Source organism: Cardiocondyla obscurior, linkage group LG08 (assembly GCF_019399895.1).
Source record: "Cardiocondyla obscurior isolate alpha-2009 linkage group LG08, Cobs3.1, whole genome shotgun sequence".
Taxonomy (NCBI): Eukaryota; Metazoa; Arthropoda; class Insecta; order Hymenoptera; family Formicidae; genus Cardiocondyla; species Cardiocondyla obscurior.
The window spans coordinates 1,334,497-1,362,296 of NC_091871.1; the positions used below are offsets into that span (position 1 = coordinate 1,334,497).

The 27,800-nt window shown below is 36.1% G+C and overlaps 4 protein-coding genes and 1 long non-coding RNA gene across 11 annotated transcripts; 4 read left to right on the top strand and 1 right to left on the bottom strand.

Moving 5' to 3' along the window:
• The first annotated feature begins 282 nt into the window (after positions 1–282).
• Positions 283–5,021, top strand: Poli (DNA polymerase iota). Its single transcript, XM_070660351.1, has 2 exons — positions 283–695; positions 810–5,021. Exon 2 carries the CDS (start codon positions 895–897, stop codon positions 2,614–2,616), a length of 1,722 nt encoding a protein of 573 aa, XP_070516452.1. The 5' UTR covers positions 283–695; positions 810–894; the 3' UTR covers positions 2,617–5,021.
• LOC139104713 (uncharacterized) lies at positions 4,986–7,466 on the bottom strand. 3 transcript variants are annotated; one of them, XR_011546070.1, is made up of 7 exons: positions 7,331–7,466; positions 7,038–7,255; positions 6,572–6,832; positions 6,337–6,500; positions 5,951–6,234; positions 5,538–5,720; positions 4,986–5,356 (listed from the first exon to the last, which is right to left on the bottom strand). It is a non-coding gene; the product is annotated as an uncharacterized lncRNA (long non-coding RNA). The 3 variants fall into 3 exon arrangements; XR_011546071.1 differs by lacking the exon at positions 4,986–5,356 and having other exon boundaries at positions 5,584–5,720; positions 6,580–6,832; XR_011546072.1 differs by lacking the exon at positions 4,986–5,356 and having other exon boundaries at positions 5,584–5,720; positions 6,337–6,488.
• On the top strand, positions 5,397–6,999 carry LOC139104712 (chymotrypsin-1-like). The gene is made up of 5 exons (XM_070660367.1): positions 5,397–5,448; positions 5,553–5,712; positions 5,962–6,211; positions 6,334–6,471; positions 6,588–6,999. Exons 1-5 carry the CDS (start codon positions 5,397–5,399, stop codon positions 6,741–6,743), a joined length of 756 nt encoding a protein of 251 aa, XP_070516468.1. The 3' UTR covers positions 6,744–6,999.
• Positions 7,467–8,694: 1,228 nt separating the features above from the next.
• LOC139104699 (tripartite motif-containing protein 2) lies at positions 8,695–17,047 on the top strand. 4 transcript variants are annotated; one of them, XM_070660347.1, is made up of 11 exons: positions 8,695–8,832; positions 10,867–11,029; positions 11,116–11,289; positions 11,366–11,569; positions 11,708–11,956; positions 12,041–12,227; positions 12,331–12,767; positions 12,841–13,023; positions 13,101–13,208; positions 13,295–13,433; positions 13,651–17,047. In XM_070660347.1, exons 1-11 carry the CDS (start codon positions 8,813–8,815, stop codon positions 13,887–13,889), a joined length of 2,103 nt encoding a protein of 700 aa, XP_070516448.1. In that variant the 5' UTR covers positions 8,695–8,812; the 3' UTR covers positions 13,890–17,047. The 4 variants fall into 4 exon arrangements, 3 of the variants coding, with proteins under 3 accessions (XP_070516448.1, XP_070516449.1, XP_070516446.1); XR_011546069.1 differs by lacking the exon at positions 8,695–8,832 and adding an exon at positions 9,744–10,494 and having other exon boundaries at positions 13,275–13,433; positions 13,651–13,789; XM_070660348.1 differs by lacking the exon at positions 8,695–8,832 and adding an exon at positions 9,869–10,494 and having other exon boundaries at positions 11,717–11,956.
• A 1,496-nt stretch (positions 17,048–18,543) lies between these two features.
• On the top strand, positions 18,544–26,947 carry LOC139104704 (protein FAM117B). Of its 2 annotated transcripts, XM_070660353.1 has the most exons (9): positions 18,544–19,086; positions 20,230–20,387; positions 20,491–20,591; positions 20,975–21,117; positions 21,198–21,364; positions 21,512–21,641; positions 22,092–22,172; positions 22,813–22,948; positions 23,026–26,947. In XM_070660353.1, exons 1-9 carry the CDS (start codon positions 18,849–18,851, stop codon positions 23,207–23,209), a joined length of 1,338 nt encoding a protein of 445 aa, XP_070516454.1. In that variant the 5' UTR covers positions 18,544–18,848; the 3' UTR covers positions 23,210–26,947. The 2 variants fall into 2 exon arrangements, with proteins under 2 accessions (XP_070516454.1, XP_070516456.1); XM_070660355.1 differs by lacking the exon at positions 22,092–22,172 and having other exon boundaries at positions 18,548–19,086.
• The last annotated feature ends 853 nt before the right edge of the window (positions 26,948–27,800 follow it).

A 27,800-nucleotide genomic window follows, 5' to 3' on the forward strand; every position in this document is an offset into this window, starting at 1 on the left:
TTTTTATCGAGAACTGTTACCTCGTGGTCTGCGACCGAATTTACATTGCAGCCCTAAGATTAAGTTAGGTTGTTCAGGTTTAACACAAAAAAAAAAAAATAAATTTTTGTACCTGGCTGTCTCGTAGAGTCGTTTACGTCAACGCTGCTTTCTTTTGTCCCTTTTTTTTCGTTAACCGCGCGACGCAACTTGTCCTAAATTATTTCCGACAAATTTATTTAAAATGCCGCAAGAGGCTTAAGACCTGGCTGGTAGCGCCCCCTTTCTTTATTTGGTCCTACCGAATCAAGGCTCACTTGAGTTCGGGAGCCATTAAACAATAATCAATCAATCTTGGAATTTCTCGTATACATCATCTGTATCTATGACAATTTAAAAACATGGCTACCATGTGAAAATAAATTGGTTGGTTCGCACGCTGTAAACAAGTTTCTATCTCCAATCTTTGGGCATTGTTTTGCGTTGCCGATCGTACGAATCGCAGACTGACAGAAACGTACTACGCGTCCCGGAGCAGGATCGAGAATTCGCTGAAAGCGCCCGACAACTTTTGGGAGTGAAAGCCCCCACACGAACTGACAGTAGCGCAGATTCTGTTTTTTGCAGGCCACTGATATCTGTTGCCTTCATTTGGAAACATTGTTTTGCAACAGTACCAAAGTAGATTACCAATTTGCATGAAAACTATTCCAAAAGTAATAAAATTATTAATTCCTTAGATGGAAGCATATTCCAAAATTACTCGTTAACTGTACTATATATGTATGTATATACGTCGATATATATATATGTGTATATTTTTATTGTAGGTGCGATTAGGGAGACCGAAAAGTGGAACGTGAGAATTTTATATACGGTTCTTTATCACTCGAAAGAATATTATCCTGAATATCTATGGATACTGCAGCTTTTGATACCGTTATGTACCATCCAAGAACTATTATTCATCTGGATGTTGACTGTTTCTACGCTCAAGTGGAAATGATTAATCATCCCGAATTAGAAGGAAAACCATTAGGTGTGCAACAAAAAAATATAGTGGTCACTAGCAATTACTTGGCAAGAGAATATGGAATAAAAAAATGTATGCCAGTTCGAGAAGCTCTACGTTTGTGTCCAGAATTATCTTTGGTAAATGGGGAAGATTTAACAAATTATCGTCATTATTCAACCAAAATATCTGAAATTTTACAACAGTTTACACCATTAGTGGAAAGACTAGGCTTAGACGATAATTTTATCGATGTAACATCGATCGTGGAAAAACAACTGAAATCTCAAAACGACACGGAAGTTAGCATGAGTAGCTCGAGTACGGAATTCGAAGATGTAAAAGAAATTAACAAGATATTTGGTCCCGCGGAGGAAGAATGTCCGTGTGATTGTCATACGCGCTTGATAATTGGCTCGAAAATAGCAGCTAAAATAAGGAATCGTATTTATGAAGAATTACATCTTACTTGCAGCGCTGGAATAGCACACAATAAACTTGTAGCCAAATTAGTAGGATCGTTAAATAAACCAAATCAACAGACCCTAATTTTTCCGTGCAGCGGTCCAATATTGCTCGCGTCAATAGGTTCTGTATCCAATATACCTGGTGTGGGACAAAAGACTACAGAATTATTATTATCAAATAATATTAAAACAGTTGACGATCTTCGCAGAATACCTTTAGAAAATTTGGAATTAAAAATAGGCGTCGATCTAGCACGAAGGTTAAAAGACAATGCAGAAGGAATTGACGAAACGGCAGTCAAACCGTCTGGAAAGAAACAATCTATAGGTTTGGAAGACGGATTTAAAAGTGTGTCCCTGGTAGCCGAGGTAGAATCGCGATTAGGTGCATTGTTAAGAAGATTAACGGAATTGGCAATGGAAGATGGTAGAATTCCGATTGCTATGAGAATAACAGTGAGAAAACATGATTTAAACAAACCCACTTCAGGTAAGAGAGAGACTAGGCAATGTGCATTGCCAAAACATTTATTACCATCCACGAAAAATGGCATATACGATCATAATAAAATGTTAACACTTGCTATGAAACTTTTTCACCGATTAGTCGATGTTTCTAAACCATTCCATTTAACACTTTTGGGAGTTGCATTCACTAAATTTGAAGAAAGATCATACGGCAGGAGTAGTATTGCACCTTTCTTGTGCAAACAAGTCGCCGTCCATTCCATTCTAGACATCAGTTCCGAAGAAGGAATTGCTGAAGCAAATCAAGGATCGCCTATGAGTATTAATCAAGATAGTAACGACAGTTCGGACCAATCGACAATGACTGCTATGTCGAGTCTTCCGTGTTCGCCTATTTCCAAATTGTGCGTGGCAAGCTCGAACGCAGAGGACGACTTACAGAACGAGATTGAACCATTACCGAAAAAAACTAAGTTAGAAGTGTGGCTGAGAGGACCTCGAGAATCGCCGAGTAATGAAATGGCTGGTCTGAGACTAAGTCCTTCATCGCCAATGCAATTATCACCTACAGTGGACAGTACAGTATTCAAGACTCTGTCTATTGAAAGGAGAGAAGTCACTCGTTCTTGGCCCACAACTAGCAAACCAAAACCAAACAATATACTTAAATACTTTATAGCTAATAAGTGACGGAGTTCTGTGACCTAGTATTAAATGTCGTTTTTTAAATATGCACTTAATAAATCGGCAACATTAAATGGCAGCACCATTAGTATTATTATATGAAATGTTATGCAGGATCGAATTATTTAAAGACCGTCTTAATATCTTAAGATGTAATGCTGTGTGATTAGTTTATAACGTTTTAAGAATACTGTTAAGATGATCTTAAATATAAGTGAATATATCGAGAAGGGGCCTTAATTTTTCATATTTTAAATGCTAAATTTTAGAGTACAAAACGTGTTATATGACGAATAATTCAGGTTCTTTTTTTTTTTTATAACTATAATAAATTAAAAGAGACAGTGTCCTATTCAATTTATACAATGACCATTAACATTTACGAAAGATATGATATTAGAAACGAAGAAAATACTATAGCTGCTATGATTTCAAAAATCAAATCTGAAAATTAATATTTGAATCATTTCTTGTGTTCGATATTTAAATTTCTTTTTTGTGCCTTTATAGTGTATGTATTCTAATTTGTCAAGTGCATTTGCAGGTATTTTATGCGATAGAAGATATATATACATATATAAACGCATATAAATATATACGTGTATGTGTGCGCGTGTGTATGTATATTGTGTTCAATTGCATTTAATATATTATTATAGTACATAACATAATATGACAAGCGGTCATGGCTTATTGATCCATAGTCTATATTATTTTTATATTATATTTGACAGCAACAATGAAAAATTAAACGACACTGAGTTAAATTTATTTTCTAACATTTGGTATTTTATTAATGAAGTACTTAAAAAAAGTTACGTGTTTATTTAATAACATTATAATTTATAAAGACAATTGTTTTATGAAATTCAATTTTTTTTAATTACAATATTTGTCATTGATGCTGTCGTCTTTACTTTAATCACTTGTATCCATTTAATAATATGTATAATTTTCATATGGACATAATACATGCGTTAGTCATACTGATTTTTGATTCAGCAAAATTACGAGAAAAAAATATATTTATCTAGTTTATATGATTCATTCATATACGATTATTGGAGGAGCATTGAAAGCGTATTAAACAAGTATGTTTATAAATGAGTATAGTAAGTGAGATAAGGTGCTGACATTCGATGTTGTAATGATGAATGATTATTATATATAATTTAATGTTCTGAAAAGGAAATTCTCTATTTTTAGTATTGTTAAATCAAGGTTCGGAATCGATATGATTTCGCTGAATTTAATTTTTTTGCTACAGATGCTTCGGACTTTACGTCGGTTATCGTAATTTTATTGTTACAAATAAAAAGTGTAAATCTTCACGTACCTGTAGCATTGAAATCTGAATTCGTAGCCAGTGAAATTGTTTTCGATCTCCACCTGTGTAATATATACATCGACAAACGCTAAAGAAATACTCGGTTATTCCCGCTAGGACTAATCACTGGCGCGAAGATTTTTCTCATTAAAAATATAGTATATAAATATATGTATATGTAATTATTCAAAAAAAAAAGAAAAAAAAAAGAAAAAAAAGGGAAAAAAAAAGAAAAAAACATATATATATATATATATTATATATATATATATGTATAGACAATCATGAAGTTTCAATGCCACTTCTCAATACGGCACACGGTGATTAATAATTAAATATACGCGCATATATACTACGCGCGCGTGCGTGCGCGCACACACAGCATTAAATGTATGTTAATATATATATATATATTTCGTTTGCATATATATGCATATACAAACATACATAACATGTATACATGTACGTTTGTATATCCATGCGAATATATCATGAAAACGTAATTGTTGAGTGCGGGGCGTCCAGAGTTACAATTTTACTTTATGCAGATACTTAAACAACGTTTGTCGTATACGGACAAGAAAATCTACAGGTGATAAAGCGAAGCCCTGATGTAGATTTTATATTTACGAAACACAGAATATTCATTAAGAATTCTAACATTGTTTAAGAGAGAAGAAAAGGGAAAACGGAAAACGATATAGCACCAAGCTCGCGATAAAGGCTTTGCTGGGCTTGTTTATTTTTATTTATTTTTATCATTACTATGTAAGCGAAATGGTGTTGTCTTTATTTTTTAATTTCTGGTTGTGAGTACCCATATTTGCATATTTTATACGGACTTCGTTTAGATGGGAATACGCGGCGTTGCTGAAGAACCGCGTACACGGGTCAACGTCGGGGTCGAGATCAAATGTGGAACATCGCACTTGAAATAATAATCCATCACGCATCGGCGCCGAGAGTGTCTTAGTTATACATGTGATGTAACCATTTTTAACTTTTCGACAACGCAACGCCGTATTACTTCCGATTTATTTCAATAAAAAAAAAAATAAATAAATAAATAAATAAATAAACCTAATCGTTATATGTTAATTCTATAACCCATCCCTGGCATGTTTCTTTGTTCGATGTTAATCAAGTAGCTAATCGCGCTTAAATTAAGATATTCCAGCAATACGTTCTATCTTACGGCAATGATAATTATATCCGGTCGTAAATTTTCGCGGTTGCCGACATATCACCGGCCTATCACGTGCGTGAGATACATTCGGACCATGTATTTTCTTTTACAACCGAGATCTGACCTAAATTTAAATACTCGTCGTTTCCTTAATTATCATTTACTGTATATAAGAGTCGGTCATGGATAGAAGTGGAGATTTGCTTTAAACCATCAAACTGTGGAAAATAGATCTAAAAAGATTCGACCGGTTAATAGCATTGTTTCTTAAAAATGTTGTTAATACTCTGCGTTTTAGGTATTGCAATACAAGGTGGACTCTCAGGTGAGAGATCGAGACTTATTCAATAAATATAAAAATAGTTCTACTCATTATAATAAAAAATATTGCGGGGATTTTTTTATATAAAGTACCTTTTACTATTATAGAAGAGTCCATCGAATATTTTCCGAAAATTGTGGGCGGCAATCCTGCCAGTCTAGGACAATATCCTTATCAAGCATCTCTCCGTTTTCGTGGTCGTCATTTTTGTGGAGGTTCCGTCATAGATAAAAGGTGGATTCTTACAGCTTCTCACTGCTTATCTGGGTATGTATCTATAAGCGAATGATTATTTTTTATAATAATAATAGTACTTTTAATATATTTTACAATTTTCTAATAAATTTATAATAAATTATTTTATGTTGGAATAATTAAAAAAAAATTGTTTAATTAATTTGATTAATATTGTATTTTTTGAAAAATTATTTAAAAAATTTGTATTTTCTGTAAATTATTATATTAAAAATTTTAGATAAAAATTATAAGAATTTATAACTTTAACCTTTATTTCAGCTTTAACGATACTGCGATCAATGTTGTATTGGGCACAAACACTCTGGACGCAGGTGGCGACGAGTATCCCTCGATCAAAAAATGGATACATCCTTTTTATAATTCCGCTTTCGTCAGAAATGACATTGGTTTAATTAAGCTTGGCAAGGATATTGTTTTCGGAGACAAAGTAAAACCGATTGCTCTCCCCACTAAACGTTTCGACAAATCTGATTATCCAGCGACGTTATCTGGCTGGGGCACCACCAATGTAAATATAAAAGACTTCCCAATCTATAAGTAAAAGCTTCAATTAGATAAATTTGTATATTAATTAATTGTCAAAGTTAAATAATTATTTCTGTATTTTATTTTTAACGTGGATTATTGTAGTACCCGGGAGAGGCGCCGAATGAGTTGCAACATATCCAGCTCATGGTCATCAATCAAAAGAAATGCTTAAGCGCTAACTTTCGCATTACCAACAACAACATCTGCACGCTCAATAAACGAGGAGAAGGTGCCTGTCACGTAAGTGCATTTCTAATCTGATTGAGTATCTAGAAGAAGAGTTAAGTAGGGCAACATTCAGAAAGAAAATTTTTATGCTATTATATGTAAAATATATTACATTTTTACATGTATAGGGTGACTCCGGCGGACCTCTGGTAGCCGACGGAGAACAGATCGGCGTCGTGTCCTGGGGAGTACCCTGCGCTAAAGGACGGCCAGACGTATTCACGCGAGTCTATCCTTACATGGATTGGATCAACAAGTTTCTCCAAGAAGATAACTCCGTGTAAACGATCACGAGCTAATCGGCTCGTGAATACTCCTTGCAGCAATCGTCAAGTTTATAAAATGACAATAAACACATCTTAATAACTCTTTCCTAAAAAAAGAAAGAAAAAATTAAGTAAATAGTCAAGTTAAATTAATAATAATTTAAATTACGAGTTCAAACATTTTTCACTTTCAATACAAGCGCTAATGATACTTATAAAGTACGGCAAAAAAAAAAGTGCCGTTTAAGCGTCATATACATATAATAAAACTAAATTATGGTGTTTCTTCACGTTGACTCCTGCATAACTTACATCCAAACAAAATTACGAAATAAGTAATATACAGTAAGAAGATATCGGTCAAGCTCCTAATGACCTAGTTCTAGTGGCGCATGCTCGAGTATGTATACGACGTTGCTTTAAGGGTAGAAAGGACATAGTGGCGCGTCGGCAAGTGGTGGCTTTCGCGCGCCGAATAAGGTCGAGGGTGCATGGTAAAAAGGGATCCTCGAGATCGGCAAAACGTCAATCTGTAATCAGTGGAACGTTGATTAGGCTACCGTCAGAGCAGCAAATAAGTTCTTTCGAAGCAACGTGATCGGTACCTAGGAGTATGCGAGGGCTGTGCGCGTCTGGACCGTCTTCAGCGAGCGATCGAAGCATCTCTTCGCGGCCAAAGTCGAATAAATCGCGCGTCGCACGCCGCTTGACCCAGATAACGTAACGCTTGCGCACGCTCTGCCGCTCCTGAGGGTGTGTTTTCATCCCTGCTTCGTTTTTCCCATGCGCAAAAGAGCCTCGCTCGCTCTCTCTCTCTTTCTCCGTCTTTCTTTCGCACCGCTGGCGCTTTTCCTTCCCTCGTTGTCATCGTCGTCGGCGGTCGGCTTTACAGTGCGAAACATACGACAGACACACGACAGCTGGTGTCTTCGGCACCTGCCGGAACGCGCGGGATCGATACCTCTGCCTGTTTTTGCCGTGTTCGCGAGCGAGGAGCTTGAAGGAGAGTATAACTTTCTTACCGAGGCACATCTCGCGGGTGGACCGTGTCGAAAATGACGTAGCGTTGCCAGCGGTAAAACGTCTCCGCCATCGGCTACCCCTTGAAGTTGGCTTCGATGCGCCGCCTCGCGCCGCAAAGAAATTCCTTTCCCGGACGAAAGTGGGCAGTGCGTGACGAATCATCTCGCGGGCGAAGGAACGCTTACGTTCGACCCTCCCTCGGTTCTCACGTTTCTTCCCCGCCTTCCCCGCGACGCGACAACGCTCGCGTGCACATTTTTCGCGAGTGCTTTTTGTTACGTTGCCTCGCGGCGTCCCGCGATGAATAAAATACTGTGAACGAGAGTGCGGACATCGTCGGGAACATTGCTGATCGGCCTCGTCCGGTGTTCGCAGGTTCGATAATCACGAAGACGTCGAAGACGGGTGGGTGACTCTGGACGAAACCCTGGCGGATTTCTCGCTCGTCGGTTCAGAGACGAGGGGTTAACGCACCGGTGAGCCGGGTAGCATCGTCGATACGTCTACGGTTTCACGGCTAGTCTTGGCGACGTCACGTTTCCATCTTTATACGCGCTCGCGAGCACTGTTTACGTTTCTCCTACGCACGTGAGCGCAGGTACGCGGTATCGATCTCGGATGGGAGAGACATCGTAGAGATCCTTATAATGAATCGGCACTCGCGCGTCAAGGGCTAATCTGTCGACGTGGACATTCAACGGCGCGGCGGAAACCTCGTCGTGACGATAAAAAGCGCGGTAAAAATACGCGAGGCTATTTTTACAGGCGCTTATCAAAGGATCATCGCGAATGCGCGACGCGGATGGAAAAGTATGCAATGTCACGTAGATAATTGGCGCGGGCAATGCCGCTCTGACAAGTGCGACACAAATTTTATCTCGCCCGTCGGACAGGTGGCCAAGGCAGTTGGTACCGATTGCCGAGGGATCGTTGCAACGTGGGCTGTATTCATGAGAGAAACAATGAAGGAAAGCATCGCGACCGCGTGAGGTCGTTCTTTTTCGCTGGCAACGATTTGGATCTGAGGAAGAAATTGGAGATTAGCTGTTCTTAAAAAAAGCTTCATGAGCTGCTGTCCCTTCATGTGAGTACCTTGCTAATTATTACTTGATAAACTTTCGTAATTAAATTTTTGCTTAGTAGTAGTGCTAATAATAATATGTATATTATTAATATAATTTGACATTCAATTGAAGAGATGATTTGCATGCGATTCTACTTATTGTCGGCACGCGCGCGCACATACAATACACACACATACGTACAAACCCCGCCGCAAGCGCAAGACTCAACATGCCGGTCGCTGCACCTTCGAAAACGACTGCGCAGTGGAGAGTTTCACGAGAGAGGGTTTTGCACGGCCGTACACTCGCGGGTTTCTTTATGCGATATCCACGGCGTGTTGTCTATCTCTCCCACGCTCTCCTCCATGATTCAACCTCTCGTAACTATCCCTCTTGTGCCGGCGGCGCCGCACGATATTCTTAGGGCCGTACTTTGCCACCAAGTTATGCCAAGACGAACTCGGAAACTGAAATAAGAAAAGAACTTATCTTATAATCCATTCAATTTTCTGCGTCACCTGTACAGTTCATTTTTTATGGAATAACGAGACTTGGAAGTTAATTTGAGTTATAAAGAATTGAATATTAATATAATTGCGACGAGGAGTAATACTTTAATTTTGTATCTCACTTTTAGCAATGTAGACCAGCTTTAACTTGGAATTATTATTAAAACTAAATGCATTTTTTTGCTTTAACAATTTTTTAATGCTTTGAATACGTTGTTTGAAAATTGTAGTGACTTTAATTGATATAATAATGAGCATAACTGAAGTATTGAAAATCCGTGGGCCCTCTGAGACGCCTGCGAAGGCGACGGCACCGAAAGGCGACGAACGCCAGTCGCCGCGCTCTGCAGCTGATGCGACTCCGCTGCGCCATCCGCGCAGTTGTCATCCCACGCCGCGCGCGTCTACTGTTTTGTTTAGAAAGAGAACAATGTGACGTGCCGAGATCGAACGTCGCCGTCGTCTCCGTCGATTAAACGATCGTCGTTAAGGTCGTCGCCCAGGGTGTCGCGCGATACCGATTAAACTTCCCGAGAGCGACGACCGTCTCGGACCCTCCGGAGGAATATTCGTCAGAGCTTTCTCCCCTCCCACCTTCGTCCCGAGGAAAGTCGTCGCCGTCGTCGTCGAGAGTGCCGAGACTCTGGCGATGCAGCGTGCGGTATTCGATGTGACGTCAGTGACGTGCGCGAATTCGTTCCCACCGCTCGTCCGGATGATGAAACGCGCTGGGCAGCGATAGACAAAGGGCCGACACGCGCGCGCGGGTCGCTCTTCGAGCTCGCCGAGCGTCCCGGCGCGTTTATTTATATGCATCCGCGAGACATGCAGCCGCTATCGTAAAGCGACGCGCACGTCGCTCGGAGATCCGCGTTTCTAAGGGTCCCCGGAGAGCCCGCGAGGAACCCGGAATCGATCCGGGAGAGCTGCCCGCCGCGATTCCACGACATGGTCGCGTCCTACCCCGCGAATCGTCCAGCTCTGGCTTTCCGTATCTTATGTCCGGCGACGGCGTTCCCGCGACATGCCCCGTGACCGTAGGACATTTCGGGATTACCAAGGAAGCTCGAGCGAGAAGGGCCGCGGGCACGTTGACGCGGATGGTGGAGCGTGCTTTCGATAGAGTTCAGACCAGAACATAGCCATTATGGAGGCGTTGCGTTTAACAATACAGTGAGTGGTCTCTGTTCTTTTTTTTTTCTTTTTTTTTTTTGGTGGATAACTCCAAATGATTTGTCTTATCACACGAAACGCAATTAATTACAGGCCGACAATCAATCTCAATGTGTATTTTTTTTTTAATGATTAATTGTTTATTAATATTTTTTTTTATAAACGTTTAATTTTATTTTGTGCGAAATTATTTTCAAATATTGGACTAAAGAGCTAAATAAATTATTTTCTTGTATATCAATTATTTATCTTAATTAATCTTATTTCTCTAATTATTTTCTATTGTATGTTTTATACATTTCATTTATTTTATATAATTTCTTAATATCTTGTAGATAATTTATTTTTACTATAATTAGTAATTTGTTTTAGGACGCGGCTTGGGGAGAGGATGGCCAGCATGAGCTCCATGCTGGTAGAGACAGTCAGTATAAATTATGAAGACTTTAACGAGAGCTTTTTAACGTGTGGCACCTGTCTCTGTGTTTATGATGGCAGCCAGCATACACCTAAATTACTACCATGTTCACACACGGTATGATCTATATATAAAATAAAATAAAAAAAAAAAGTACATTATAATATTCTATAACTTGACAATCTTACATCTGCTTGTTGTAGGTATGTTTACATTGTTTAACAAGGATTGCTGCGTCTCAAACACGAGAGACAGGAGCGTTTAGGTGTCCCATTTGTAGAGAGTTAATAACTATTCCTCGTGGGGGTGTACCCGCCCTGCCTCCAAGTTTTCTTGTAAATCAACTACTAGACCTTATGTCTCGGCAAAGACGAGAGGTATGCTCAAGCAGATTCATTATTGAAAGATAATTCTTTTTTCTTGAATAGTAAAGCTATATCAATTTACTTGCAGGTTATCCCAAAGTGTTCAGTTCATATAAATCAGGAATTATTATTTTGTGAAACATGTGATACAGTGTTTTGTACAGTGTGTACTGGTGGGACACATGCAGGGACGTCACCCGGATGTACAGAACATACAATCATCCCTTTTAGTATTGCGATAAAAAGAATGTCCGAAATATTGCTTTACAAAGCTAACGAATGTATATCCAAGGTGAAAATTAGTCTGTCTTTTTATATTAACAAATATTACTTTATATATATTTAATTTTTTTATTATTAATTTATACGAATAATTTTATTTTATATTATCTGATCTAATCTGTACTGAGTTAAGAGTTACGTTTTTTAGTTAACACAGGCACAGGATTCTGTAAGCACAGAGCTGCAACGTTTGGAAGCGTCTACGGAGAAATGTCTGAGCGCAGTGGATGCGGAATTTGCGGACATAATTGCAAAAATGGAGAAACGTCGAACGGAACTGCAAGCTGCCGTAACCGCTGCTGCTCGTGATAAAAAGCACGTACTTGAGGAGCAACATTCTCTTATTGAAGCGGAAAAAACCAAAGTAGAGAGAGAATGTGAAGGATTGCAATATCAGGTAGAGGGTAATAAAAAAAATATACATTGATATAATGTTACTTCTCCCGCGTATCATTTTACACAGTGAGATTTAATTTACTAGGTCGAGGTCCGGAATATTACCCAACGTATTAACAGTCTATCGGACCAACTCGACGCAGCGACCGCTCTTAGCGAACCCAAAGAAAATGCTTTTATCACGTTCGAGTTTAATCATAATGATGCTATTTCTCAATTAGAACAAGCGTTGAGTAATTTGGGACGAGTGCGTTCTAGTACAACATTACCAGGTATTCTAAAGATTAATAATATAATAAAGTATTAATTTTGAAAAAGATTGTCTATTTAATAAATTGAGCATCGTATTTAATGTATTTATACCTTTTACGTTAGGTTTGTGCCGAGCCAGGTTGAAAGATTTGGCGATAGTGAAACTACAAACAGTTGTCATAGTCGAAACTGTAGATTATCACGGTCATTCTCGAAATGTTGGCGGTGATCTTATTAGTGTCGAATTGACGCTCGCAGATAATATACATGCGGAAAATCAGAACACTTCCATTGAAACAGAAGTGAAAGATCTGGAGAATGGAACTTACGAAATTAATTTTCGGCCACCGACTGCAAATCGATACGTTTTGAAGGTGCTGGTATTTGAACGACCTATTAAAGATTATCCATTATTTTTCGATGCAACCGATCATAATGAACCTATTCAAATATATGGAAGACGCGGAAATGGAAAAGACGAGTTTCATCAGCCAGTTTCGGTCGCAGTGGACGACGAAGGGATGATTTATATTTTAGATACTGGAAATTCTCGTATTAAGGTTTGTTTGAAATAGCATAAAGAATCTAATACTTTTCGTAATAAAATATTTTAATGCCTTTGTATTGTTTCAGGTACTCGATTATGATTTGGAGTTTCAAAGGCATATAAGCAATGAAGGCTTAGAGGGTCGTAGTTGTACTGGAATAGACATTTCTCAACAAGGTCTCATAGTCGTAAATTGGCGGACGCGAAAGATTACGGAAATGACTTCGCTGGGTGATACAATCCGATCTTTTACCCACAACGCATTTCAAGTTCGTAATTTTTATTGTCTATTCAAAATATTCACACAAGTACTTCTTAATCATGGTACCTCTTTCATATTCTACAGGAACCTATAGACATCGCTGTGGACAAAAGTTACGGACACATACTCGTTGCTGACAATGGTCAAAGCTGTGTATTTGTATTCGATTCAGATGGCAAGATATTATTCCAGGTTAATTTTTATTTACATAATTATATGAACTTTCATTGAAAGTTACTTCACATAGTTTTCATATAGTCGTCACGAAACGTTAACAGGTTGGTAAAAGAAGCACATTCAAGCTAATCAGTTCGGTAACTGTCGGTCCGGCCGGTGAGATTTTAGTTGCCGATAGCAGAATTCAAGTGTTCTCTGCGAAGGGAGATTTCTCCGAGGAAATATACCCCGAAGGCAAAGGTAAGTCTTTCTCTTTCTTTCTCTCTATATACATATGTATGTATATATGTAAATACACATTCACACGCGCGCGTGCATAGCTGCATGTTTAAAAATGATATAATGTTATTATCATATTTAATTATAAAAATAAAAAAAGATTTATTTTATCGTGATAAAGATAAAAGTTTATATTTAACTTTAAAAAAGAAAATATATATATGTACATATATAACAGGAAAAGGTATCTACGGAGGAATAGCCGTAGATGCGGACGGCAAAGTTGTCGGCACTCGTACGGACAAAGGTCGTAGTACAATACAAGTACTAAAGTTAGGCGAAGGTAATATTTTAACCGAAATCGACTCGCACAGTTCGAAATTGCGACGTCCCTCCGGTATAGCCGTGCTGCCAAACAATTATCTAGTAGTGGTGGACTTGGGCAATGATTGTGTAAAGAAATACAGGTATTGGTAAAAAGTCATTGTTTAAGCATCAAAATTCAAACTTGCGAACGAAAGAAAAACTTATCAAAAAAGTACCAAAAGTTAATTTAATTTAGAATTATTTATTCAGGTTTTTGTGAAATTCGTAACATCACATATTATTACGAATGTAATGTCTGTTTTGATAAATTTTTATATATAGTTTATAAATTAGTATGAAACGCGAGATAAAATAGTAATGCAAAAATTAATATAATTGGCATTACTAACTTCAATTTGCAACATATAGTATCACTATAATTTCTATTTTGCCTTTGTCTCTCGAATGTGTTAATTTTTTTTTTTTTTTTGCGTTTAGTGTTGTTTTTTTCTCGTTTTCTCAATATCTGTGGGAATATGAAGTTCTCACTATTTGAAAGTCACTTAAAAATGCTCAGTACTTATTATACATGTATACTTTTTATATTTGATAATTTTTTAAGTCATTAATATTTAATCGTTCAAATGCATACACAACTCTGTTGTTGCAGACTAATCTAGATACATTGATGGATGATAATCCTTTCCCGACGTTAGTAAATTGAGCTTGAAAGTTGTTTATTTTATTTTGCATGTCAAATATGCATCTATATAAGACAATTGTAATCATAATTGATCCTATATCGAACAACATAAAGTTATAATATGAATTTAGGTGCTTGACATATTTGTTACCGGAATTATTTTCTTTCGTCAATGAACTCGGAAGAGATTTTATACCTAACTCGGAAAAAATATAGTTTTACGATAGAATAATTAAATTATTTGTTTAACCTAGCATATTATAAATTTGTTAGTTACAGAAGACATTGCATTAAATTGTCAAGATAATCTGAACAACTTCTAGTCTTGATTTTAATAAGGAGAGTATCATTATTCACTGTTATACAAAATTATATACAAGTATTATACATACGTATACACTGCCGTTCTATATTATTTTACAACATATCTTTTTCATGGCACAGAGCTTTGGATTGCATAAAATCGAGCATATGTTAATAGATTGATTGAATATCATACTGTTGAGATAAAAAAGGTTTTTTTTCAACTATGAGCATTTTCACCAATTAAAGTTATGACAATAGTTTTTCTAAATTGGAAGCTATTGATTAAATTTTTTTTTCTGTCTTATTATTTTGTCACGTTTATTTAATTACATTTGTCTTTATATTTTCTGTAACCCACATATTGTATTCTTAACAAACAAAAAATATGGGTAATTTTGGCACTACGTGATTTTTTAATTAACTAAAACTATAAATTATAATTAATGTAAGATAAATATGCAAATAATTAGAAATATGATAAGAAATGTACATATATTTTTTCAGTATTACCGTACATTTTGATAGAATTGGCGATTTATTTGTCTATAGGCGTGCTCTAAATTTCGTGAAACGCATGATCCTCTAGACAGTGAGGGCCTTTTTCAAAGGCCTACAGTACCGTTCACGATATAATTTGTTAAAAAGATATTCCAGACTTTACATCCTGACTTTTCTAAATTCATGCATATGTGCAAATAATTCTATAGTTGAGTCATGTTTAAATTACGAGGAAGATTTGAGCGAAAGAATTTATTGCGCCGCGCAATTATTTTCTCCTGTATCCAGAAATACTTAATGCACAGTCGAAGATTATGGTTACAGTCGTCAAGTGTTAGCTAAATATCACTTTGATGCATATCTATTTATTCTTCGAACTTACTTCTTGATATTGAGAGTGATAAACTTACATGCGTACGGCTTACAGTTTCTACTTCTTTAAAGCAGAAAAAAGAATATTTTTCTTACGTAACATACTTATATCTTTACGTAGAATACAGTCTTAAAATAATTAGCTTCAACATTTTTATGCCATTTTGTTTTTTGACTTATTGATTTAAATAAGATGCATATTTTTTTTTTTTTTAGACATATCTGCCATGTTAGTATTGAACTTTTTGTTACATCATTAAAGTCTTTCTTAGGACATGCAAAGCTACATGTATACACTTGAATACATGAGATGCAATTTTCTTTTTAATTTGATAATAAATGAATAATGAGTTTTGCGAATTATATTTTTGCAGCGAACATAAAAAAATTCGTGAAATAAGTAGCTTCCTATTTTTCGGATTGTATCGTAAAGATACGACATTCCTTATAAACTGCTTTGCAGAGTGATCTATCATAGGCTATCTACATTTAACTCGCATATTGCTTGTATGTACGTGCGAATACAAGTTACTATAAAATGCATTATCACGTTAGTCCTTAGCGAAAAGTATAACAGTGCCTTTATTGACAAGATGCTACCGTACGGTTTATATCTCACGACAATTAATTAACGTATGTTTCTTTCGATTAAACCAATACCGATGTGCTTGACACTTTGATTGTGATTATGCATGAATCGTATTCTTTTTTTTTGGAAATTATAACGTTTAGATAGAAAGAAAAAATTAAACGTACAATTATTAAATTTTATAAATTATTATCTTTTTATTTCATGATTGTCTATTTTTATTTAATCATTATCGGCGTATGAATAATGAGTAGCGATAAAAATTAAATAAAAAATTCGAGTTATCGTCGATATTAATCTCATAATTTCCAACGAAAGATGCGTTCATGTATCGTGTCGTGCAAGGTGTTAGAAAAGAGAAACTGCGGGAAAATCGAAAATCAAACCAGAATTTTAATAACAATGATCGATTGCTATATGTAGACCATATATTCCGAAAGTTCTGGCTCTTTGTTACTTAACGTAGGGCCATCGAGAAGGTAATGCATTGATTGTAAAAGTGTGTCATTTTGTTCAAACTTTAATCCTAAACGCTAAGCCTGATTTATTGTAGTACATCAGCGTCCTATTGTTGCCTAAGTGTTGCATAACTAGCGTACCAATTAACTCTTTTTTTTTTTCTCTCATATTGTTTTCTCTTTTTTTTCTAATTTTTTCTTTTTTTTTTCTCTCTCTACAAGCGAACTGTTCAGCCACCCATTGCGAACACTATGCAAACTCAGACTGATATATATTTCTCGTTTGTATTTTTTGATATTGTTTAAATCTAGTCATGTATCAGCTAATAACTGTAACACTTATATATCATGACTCTATCACGCTGTACCATAAAATACATTGTAAATAAATACGTAAGCTTGATTTGCCGAGTGGTTTTAATTAACATTCGCAAACCGTTCCTCTCTCCTCCGAGTGCGCTTATTAAACGCTCGATTACTTAAGCATTATATTCGACAAAGCAAAAGAATGTAAACGAACAGATTTTAATTTGTCTAAAAGAAACCATGCGCGCGCGCTCTTTTTTTAAGAGACCTCCAATTACAAACTACGAAAAAGATAAAAAAAATCATGCGACTTACCAATCTGCATGAACTTCAGCGGAGTTTTAGAGTTCTGCCGGTGACTGTAACATAAAATGAAACATATTACTGTAGACATGCCAGTATATTAGTTAATAAAATGAATAAAAGAAAAAAGGTAAAAGTTTTCTTTTTTAATAAAGATTTTATTTAAAAAAATTCATGCTTACCTAAAAGTTGCTCCGCTGATGCAGGACGCCCGTCCCGGGCCTGCTCCTCCTCTCAGATGGGACGTGTCGAGTCATCCTTCCGCGCACTGGACACTCGCGAACGCGCCCGATAAACTACTGTCACAAAAATTAATTTTTTAATTATTACTTCGGCACGATAGTCCACGACACTCCCGTTACAATATTTTTATTATAAAAGAATGACGCCCGAATATTTGCGGAACTTCCGAAGCGACCGACGAACCGGCTGCGGTTCGTATTCTATAATTTCGGCGTGCGACACTTTGGCGGAGTGTTGGCAAGATAATCTGTAACAAATGAAAGAAATTAAATTGTAAAGATCTCGATAATAATTTAGAAAAAAAAGATTATACGCGCCTCTAATTTTTTTAATTAAATACCACAAAATTAAGTTTTAAAAACGGTAAAGATAAAAAAAAAAAATTGATCCTTACCAGTGAGTTGCTCCGACGATGCTCGATGCCTTTCCTAGGTCCTCCTCCTCCTCCTCTTAGCACTGGCCTCTTTAACGGGGATGTTAGGCTGATGATCCTCCGACGGAAGTCTTCCTCTGGATTTTCATCTGAAACAAAACAGTTATATTTTATTAGTAAAAAGAACGAAAATTAAACGTGCTGCGTTACAAGTAACGCAGTTGTGCACGCTTCACGTTTTTTTTTTTTAACGTAATTCCTGATTGAATTATTATTACATGTTATATAGTAATTCAGTTTAATTGGTGTTGCACTTACTTCGTTTCGGTGAGACTGTGCCGACAATCACGCGGTCGTAAGGTGCCCGGCTAACGTGTAGGAGTCGACGTTCCTAAGCGCGCGAGAAAGACGGCCGGTCGCGCACGTCGGAGCAAGACGCCGATAGGACGCTAGCTACCACAATCGCAACGGTGCTGGCTGCTACGGTGGTAGTGAATGGAACGCGGTGTGCCGCACGTCTTCGCGTAGTACAACGCTCCGCGGGCGCTGCGCCACCCAATGGCCAGCGAGTACGGACGGTCACGTGACGCGCGTGCCGAGCCAGCCAGCAGAACATTGCAAATGACAAGACGCGTAGGGCATTGTCGTCGCGCCGCCGCCGCCGCTGCCGCCGCCGCCGCCGCCGCTGCTGTCGCCGTCGCCGTCGACCTGTCGCTCGAGAATACCTCCGGCCGTCGCGCGGTAAATCCACCCTCCCGGTGGTAGCGCCCAACGCAGGTGCCTCCACGTCGGGACGCCAGGCTTCCCTGAAACAGCTCGTAGTCATAGTCGGTTGCGCGCGCGACTCGCCAGGAGCTCCCGCGCCCTGAGAGAAAGAGCGGCCGCCAGCCGAGAAGAGAGCCGCCAGGTGCGCGTCTGAATCGGTCCGCACGCGCGGATCCGCGACTCGCTGCCGCCGTTACGCGAAAGTGATAGGAAGATGTCGAGCTCGCAGCGTATGCGAAAGTCCTCGCCATGCTCGAAGCAAGGCCCGATGCGCGCCACCCTGCCCGTGAGCTCGCTGATGAGGCAGGGCCGGCAAAGCAGCAGCCTCCGCAAGAGCAACAGCAACAGCCCTACCGTCTCGCCAACGAACGCGGCCGTCTGGCGGGCGCGCATCTCACCGGAGACGTCGTCTTCCTCGGGACAGCGGAGCCCCGGATCCCTGTCCTACAAAGGTACGTCGATTATCCCCCCCTTTCATCCCCCCTCTCTCTCTCTTTCTCTTTCTATCTCTATCTCTCTCCCCTCCCCCCTTCCGCCGCGGGCTTGTTCTTTGTGCTCGTGGAGTTTTGGATCGAGGAACACGTATTTGCGCTCGTGAGCCGCTTTTGGGCGCCGGAGCACGTTACTCTCAGGATGAGTACGTTACGTTCTAGGGATGACGGCTCTGGTGCTGGAGCGGATCACCAGCTCTATCGGTGGTCCTTCAAAGGGCACCTAGGTCCCTGGAGGTACTTCAGATCCGACTGCAAGAAGTAAGAGGTACGTAAATTGTAGAGTGTTATGTGCAAGATTAATATTTGTGAAAGCATTTTTTCACAGAGCATCTCGCATCCCTGCTTGATTTGAGGTACGTAACCCATAGTTTCCATTTATGGCAAGTGGAAGGTGTTCTTACCGGTCAATGCATTTCTTGGAATTCACAAATTAGTTTGTGATATAACTTGCCAGAAGGTTCACTTCTTTTCGCATTGTTTAGTATTATTATTTGTAATGCGAAATCGGGAAAGATGAGGAAAGAAGAGAGCAATTATAAACTGCTGAATATGCTCAAGTATTATGAGTTTTCTGTACTCTTTTTTAATACGATACAATCGAATTACCTGTTTCAAATTTGCTTATTTATTCTCTGGTAAGTATGTAGATTTTTATAAATTTACTATATCGTAGTATGCTGACAATTTCTTTTTTTTACAATCCACGAGTCGTGTTTTGTTTCGATCACTCACAATTATACACACTTTTTAAATATTTTGGAGTATTAAAGTTATGTTTGAGATAAAATAATTTATTTTAATTTTTCTTGTTTTTTTTTTACGAGTGTTACAATGCTACAGTAACCGAAAAGACATTTTTAGTTCGGTTACACTACATGTTATTTTTACATTTACATTATTTTCTCTTATTTATTATTTTACTTCATACTTTTCTTCAGTTATTCCAGCAACCGAGTAACAATGCTTATAGTTCGGTCTGGTGCATATATATATTTGTGCACTTTAATCTAGTAGTGTACTGCTAGTAATGTACTGATTTCTAATTGAAACTTTTGTATGTTAGCATCTTCTTGTTTAATTAGAATATTTTGTATTTTACAGCCAAATCAAAAACATTAAGTGGCCGCTGTAGTGATAGCCTAAGTGGAAACCAGAGTATTCGACGGACAGCATCTCTAGATACCATCTATTTGAAAGGACAATGGCCGCGTGACTCTTATTATATGCATTCCAGTCTTTTAGTAGACAAATCTACTCAGGTGAGTATTATATTTCCAAAAGCTTAAGCAATGTTACATTTATAGAACGCTTTGGCATATATTTAGTGTAATTTCTGACACGTACCTCTTATTTTTATTTTAGACGGAAGAATGTTCCAATGAGCCAAGAAAAATGCACACTCGTCATCCCACGGAACAAACTGTCACTGATGAAAAATTGGAGAAGAATTACTTCAGGCATCGGTACGTTTTTACATCGTTGAAATAATTAAATGCATATCTCGTACTTTTTTCTTTTTCTTTTTGTAATAGGCTTAGAGCCTGTTTGTTCTGTTTTATTAAGCTTTTTTTTCTTGCGAAACTTGATTAACAGTTCTGTAAGTGTTTATTATATTTTAATTTTAGAGTGGGTGGGTTAATAGACCTGCCCATAATGAGATATTGCATATCTATTGCGGCCAAAGATACTTTTAAAGAGTCGCTACTTCCATCTGAGAAGATGGCGATTGAATAAAAACTACCAGATTTGAACGCCGATTCTCGGATCTCTAAGCACGCAAATTTTCATTGCGCTACAATCGTCATCATATCTTTTCTTATTTTATATATATATTTTTTTATTGCAGATTACAACGTACAAATAAAGAAGGTACCAGCAGTAGAGAACGGACAGCGGCATTCGGACTAATAATGCCAGGCGGCCCACCACCCGCACTTCCTGGAGATCACTCAGTACTTTTGCCCAGTATTGCTTCACAGACATCCATGCGTAAGTAATTTTTCCAAATCTTTCTTTTTGTTATATGTAAAATCAATTAAACATGTATTTAACGTTTGTTATTTTTACAGACAATCAATTTAGCTTGAGTACAAAAGCAAGTCCCATGAATATTCCAGTGAAACCAATAAGGCCTCCAATGCGTTCATCTATCGAAGGACTCAATCAAGAAATTGAAGGACTCGTGCTCAAAAATACAGCCAACAATAGTGATGCAGACCATCAAATAGAAGACAAGGTATAAAAAAAGTTCTTAATATTATTTACAAAATCTAATAAAATATAATTTAAAGATTATTTTAAAAATGGTACGAAAATTAATTTGTTATTTAAGAAATGATAGAAATCTTGTTTTTAAAAAATGCATTAAAAATTTTTTTTTCAGTATGCACGATATCGCGAGCAAATTACACCCGAAGGACATCGCGCCCCTCTAGCAGACTTATTGCGAGCCACGCGGAGTGTGAACACGCAAACACCGGCTACCGACCTTCCCTCCAGTTCTTATTCTTCAGGTAATTATGCAATGACGTTTTTGTGGTAAATTGATTTCTAGGCATAATATAGCGTACGTAATTACGATGATGTAATTATAATTGTGATTATTATAAATATGCAAAAGATTCCATATAATTTCCATCTAATAGTATGAGTAGCCAAGAAAGTCGAGTTATTTTAAAATTATTTTTACTCTACGTAAAATTAATTTTTAAACTTATAATTCGAAAAGTAATACTATAGAAAAAGAATAAGTAGAATACAATTTCTATGTTTGAAAAAAAAAAGAAATATTAAGTTTGCATATAAAAGAGTTTAGTCTACGTTATATTTTGTGATGATACCTTTTCGATTGTCACCAATCAAGCAATTATAGCCAGTTGGTATACGCATATACGTATATTCATCTGGCCAAATACAACAATATGAATAACACACTAACTAAAGGTGTGTGCCCGTTGAGACAGGCCCTCCATCTAGGAATTCTGAGTCTCCGCTGATTCCTGGTGTTATGGATGCGTCCCGTCCACCTAGCGATCTCTTACAAGGTTGGAGCACATTTGCGGAAACATTAAAATTTTTGTTTTTTGCAGATCTCACTTAACAAATTTTTTTTGTTCTTATTTTCTCGATTTTTTTTTTGCCATTGAAATTACATATAGAATAATTTATATGTTTTTATATACATATATAAGTTTTATAACGAGCTTAAAAATTAAAATTAAACTTCTATTAAATTCTTACATAAATGTTTCAGTAATACCGTAACATGTGCATGGAAATTTTGTTTTATTAGTATGATTTATTAGTTCAATAGATCACAGAATAAATATCTCTTGTTTTTAATACTATAAAAACAAGAATATTAATATCTAATATCATATGCATACAAGATTTCTCTCTGTATCATCAATAATATTTAATGCAGCATGTAAAAAGAATTTGTTTAGACATTTATGTATTTCTTTCTATAACGATTTGTATTTGTGCGGAATAAACATTAAAAAAATGTTCTGTTTTGTATAAATGTATGCCTGTACACTTTGTATATGTGTACGAATAAGTAGCCATTGTGAAAATAGTGAGTGGCATGAATTTTTGTTATATATTTCCGATTGATTTAAAGATCATGCTCCACGAGTTTTATTTTCTACGATGACATAACTTTGACCCTCTTTTTACTTACAGGTGGAAGCCGTGGTTCAACACCTGAACAAGATAGAGAAGGACGTCTCGGTACTTCTCCTCACATTAACAGGTTCCTTGCGAGAGAACCGCCCGATGGCTGTGAGAAAGTCAACCTCAAGTTTGTGGAAGATGCGAGGTAAGAATCGACCACTCTTCTCTATTCGCTGTTATTTATTACGATTTGAATAACTCTCACATTTTTTATGTGCATAGGCGGCCCATGATAGATTTGAGCAAACTAGATTATTGCCCAAAGCCGTGCGTTCCAGCATTCCAGTTGAAACCCAGCTTGGGATCAGCGTTCCTGCCATTGCAACAGCCGGCCAGTCCGACAATGGTCGCCAGTGCATCACCCTCCGCGCATACAACACCGACTACACCTCCTCCAAATCCATAGTCCCACTCTTTACCTTGCGGTGTTACACTTATAAGCTCGATTAGTATATATACATATATATATTTTTTTTTAACGACCTTGTGGGTAGAAAGTGATTTACTTCGAGATAAAGGCATATAACGACAAAGAAAAGTTACCGAACAAACGAAAAGAAAAAAAAAAAACACAGCCTGTTCCCAGTGCGTCCCGTGCGGACATCGTGAATTGTGTAATTAACAAGAAGTTGCAATTGCATCGATGAAAAGAAAAGTATTGGAAGGCATTTGAGCTCCGTTATAATGATTGAAACAATAATAAATACGAGGAACAATAATTTGTGATAACTAAAAGGGGAAAAAGAAAAAAATAAAACAAAAGAGACGACAAAGTTAGGAATGAATATTGTGTTCTACAGGGAAAAAAGAAGACTAATGAAATTGTGTATTCTAAATTTAGTGCTAAAATGTGCTAAACGACTTTAGTTTTGTATACACGAATAAATATTCAAGATGAGAAAAAAGGTATTAAATTTCATTGTTGGAATAAACAAAATTCTACGGATACGAGGAAGAGAGCACGTGTTCACAATATATATATATATGCATATGTAATGCGTATGTATATATACATTGCTACTTGTCTCTATAACGTTTTATTAAATCTTCATTGCTTGAAGTAACTCAATTACATAGTGACAGAGATGAATCACTTGTTAGAATTTTATATCGTTTTCTATTATTACTTATATGCTAAAAATATTCTCAAACTATTATTGTACAAGGAGCTAAAAAATGATGTATCCCTCTATGTATATGCATGCATGCGTGCGCATGTCTTTGTTTTACTGAAGTGGCTTTACGAGCACGTTGTTTTCGATGTAAAATAGTTACGGACGATTGTCGTAAAAGTTTGTTTTGAACTGCAATACAGAAACGCGTTTTAACAAATTTATTTTTGATAAATAGAATTAAGTAAAGAATAAATTTCGAAATCGAACGTGAATTCGATATTTCAAATATTTTATTCTTTAATCGGAATTAATGCTTCGTTCTTTTTTCATCTTGCGACAATACCACAGGTTTATAATATTTTCTGTTTTAAATTGCAATCTGAATATGTACAACCAATACAACATACAATGACAGGTTGATAAATGTATGAGAGGATGAGTCTAACGAGACACGGATATGTATTGAGTAGAAACAATGAATGATAATTTAAATACTGATTGACGACATGTGCTTTCGCCAGTTTGGTATCAGATATGAATAAAATGGCTCCTTAATCTGGAACGGAAGAAAGTTGTGCGTGTAATTGTATAGACGTGGATAATTGTGCTAAAAACATTGTCTGCGTTTTGTACAAACAAAAGTATGCGTGTGTTGTAATATCAGCATCCTGATTAAGCCATTCGCACGAATAACTTCGGAAAAGAATCTAAAAATCGATTTCAGCGCGTCAAACATTTGCTCAAGCACAGGATAATTATTAATATTTTTACGTTACATTAAATTAAATTAATTATCAATTCAAGTAAAAAAAGTTGTTTTAATTTTTATCAAAGGCATTTTTATCGCGTTAACAGTAATATAAGATACGAACGCAAGAAAGAAACGTTGCAAGTTATTCGTGGGGTGGATTAAATTATTTTTTAGTATATGCCAATGTAGCCACTCAAAAAGTTAAAGTTTATTTTTTGCTTTCTAATACGGAAAGTTTTTGCAAACGATTTTTACAGTTACTGTCTGTGGAAAATAGAAATCTTGATAGAGTGTAAAGTCAAGAACGGAAGGAACAGTTTTTTAAATACGATAGTAATATACTTTCTAATAATGTAATGTATATCTAGCTACAACAATGAAGAAAAAAAAAAATGTTAACACATAAGTACCTGGCACACTGGTCTATGCTCTCTCTTATCCAGCTCACTAGGAAGTTCATGCCTTAGAATGCGTGGTAAGGTGTGCTACATAAAACAGGAAGGTTAATCAGAGAGTCAGGATACATACAAGAATAAAAAGAAAAAAAGAAAAAAAAAGAAATGCACTGGCTAATTAAAGTGTATACAATACAAAGATACTGTAGTATTTACTAGTTTAAGAGAACTTCGTTTTTATTTATTTTGCTACAGATCTAATAACACTTTGTACCATCACTGTCGTATTATCTGAGTGTAAAGCAGCTTTTGAATAATGAAGAAAAAGCGTGCTTCAACTATTTTAATCTGTTTGTGCTTTGCACCTCGAGCGGAGAGTGATTCCGGCGTGACACGACGACAATGTATGATTAACATTAATGAATAAAATGGAAGAATAGGTTTTCGTACTTTTAATAATGAGCAGTAGATGAAAAGAAAGTGACTTCAGCGAACGTTAGCCACGTTGTTTTCACCGTACTTTTGTCAAGAGACTCCACTCTTTAACCTTCGTGTACTTGCATAATGTGTTATCATTATTGTTAGCTTTCCGTTGTCAATTCCGCAAGCAGAATAACGCGTATGAAGACTGCCGGAACTGAGAATATTACCTGTTATTCGGATACACCTAAAAAAAAAAAAAAGAATCTAAAGTTAAATAAATTAAATTCAAATCATACTGATTACTTATAAATGAGTATAAACGTATTTGTATAATTTATTAAATAATCTCTTTACGTCATTATTGTTCGGTACATTCTCTCTACATATCTAAATCTGAACAGGCTTCAGAAATGGCAAAATAATTATGTCAATTAAAAATTTATTTAACCCTAGGACAGTTTAGATGTATTGTTGCAGTGTCTTGCAAAGAAACAAAAAAAGAACAAAAATGATTGTTAACCGTATATTGTAATTTGTAAGATGCTCAGAATTATATAAACTTTTCACATAGAACATGTATGTTATACAAAATATCTTTTAAAAAAGATTTTATATACCTGCTGAAATTAAATGCAATTTCTATTCACTGTTTTATAATAAATATATAAAACATTTTTTATTTTCCTCTATTTAATGAGGACTATTTTCGATCTACTATTCGGGTTTCAAGTGTTGCTTATATGCGTAAATAATGTCTTGTTCTTTAAACATTTCTATGTACCGAGCAATTTATTTGTGCCGTTTGAGTAGTGCACATATATTTGATAAAACAATTAAATTTTGATATGTTTTATTCAGTCGAAAATTACAAGACTTATGTAAATCACTTTATTTCATCTTTAACGCATGTCATGGTTTATGGATGTAAAATATTATTAATAAAATAATTATTAATAAATTGATAGAAAATTGAAAATTTTATAGTTCGCTATATGATCAGATTTGCCGATTTAGTCTTACAAGTACGAATACATTCGAGTCTCTAGAATGACAAACATAATCGTTTGCCGCATAATTAGTTACGTTTTTTAATATTCTAGACGAGTATCTTACAATGCTACTTAAATGACATTATTGCTTGTTTTAACTTCGTAGAATGGTTGGCAGTTTGTTCAGTTTCTAGCTGATCCTAGGGCTAAATCAAAATTAGTCAGAAAAGAGAACTAGAGCATGTAAATAATAAGTTAACGCTTCTTGTACTAACCATTTCTGATACAGAACGTAACGATGCATATTTTCGCAAAATTAAATGAAAGTTTATCGACGAAACAACAACAGCACGTTGGTCAATGTATATAATATGTGTACATATATAAAAATAATTTCGCGCTCATATTTTCGCAATAATTACTTATTACTTAATAACTTTTTTTTTTTTTGCTTACAAGGTGTTCCAGAATTAGTATATATTCAAATACTAAATTAATAGATATTGATACTGAATGATAATCTCACTTTATTTTCGTGAACAAATTTTTTTTTCAATTTTCACAAAAATTATATATTTTATTCTGGAACAACTTGTACATTCTTATTCGTTAACGCATTTTAATTGGCTTTAGTAATCTTGTGAATAAATTTAGAACCTTATTTTATTCGATATAGTTAACGATTACTTTATTAAATGTATCTCTTTGCAATTTCAATAATACTTTAATATCGTGAATTATCACAAACATGTATTCAGGAATTGTGTAAAACTATATAAAACAAAGTTAGTATTCAGAATATTTAATAATATTGAGAATATAAGTTAGTATTGAGATAAATTTTCGCTTTTTAATATGTGTATAATTCTATATTAAACATCTCGACTATGATACTTTACGATTGATTTCGAACGTAAAGTTTATCTAATTCTGTCGTTTTTTTTTATTTTTTTTTTTTATTGGTTAAAATAATAACATGTATGTTTAATGATGATGCTTAAGATATGAATATGATTGTAACAATACTGCGATTGTGATGATAACGTAATTTAAGCTCGTAACATTTTGTTCGGCCATTGAGATAAACACATCGATTGTTGCACGATGGCTTCGTAAAATGATATAATTATTATACGGATATTTTATTCGTCGGTAGGAAGGAAAAAGAGAAACGTTAATAATAATAAGTATATTTGTAATTTGGAGCGTACCATGCCATTAAAAAAAAAGATAAAGAAAAAAAAAGAACTTCTCTCAATATGGAAAGGTGAGCACAGCCAAAGTGTTGCCTAGTACAAATATATTGTAAAAAAAAAAATTAATT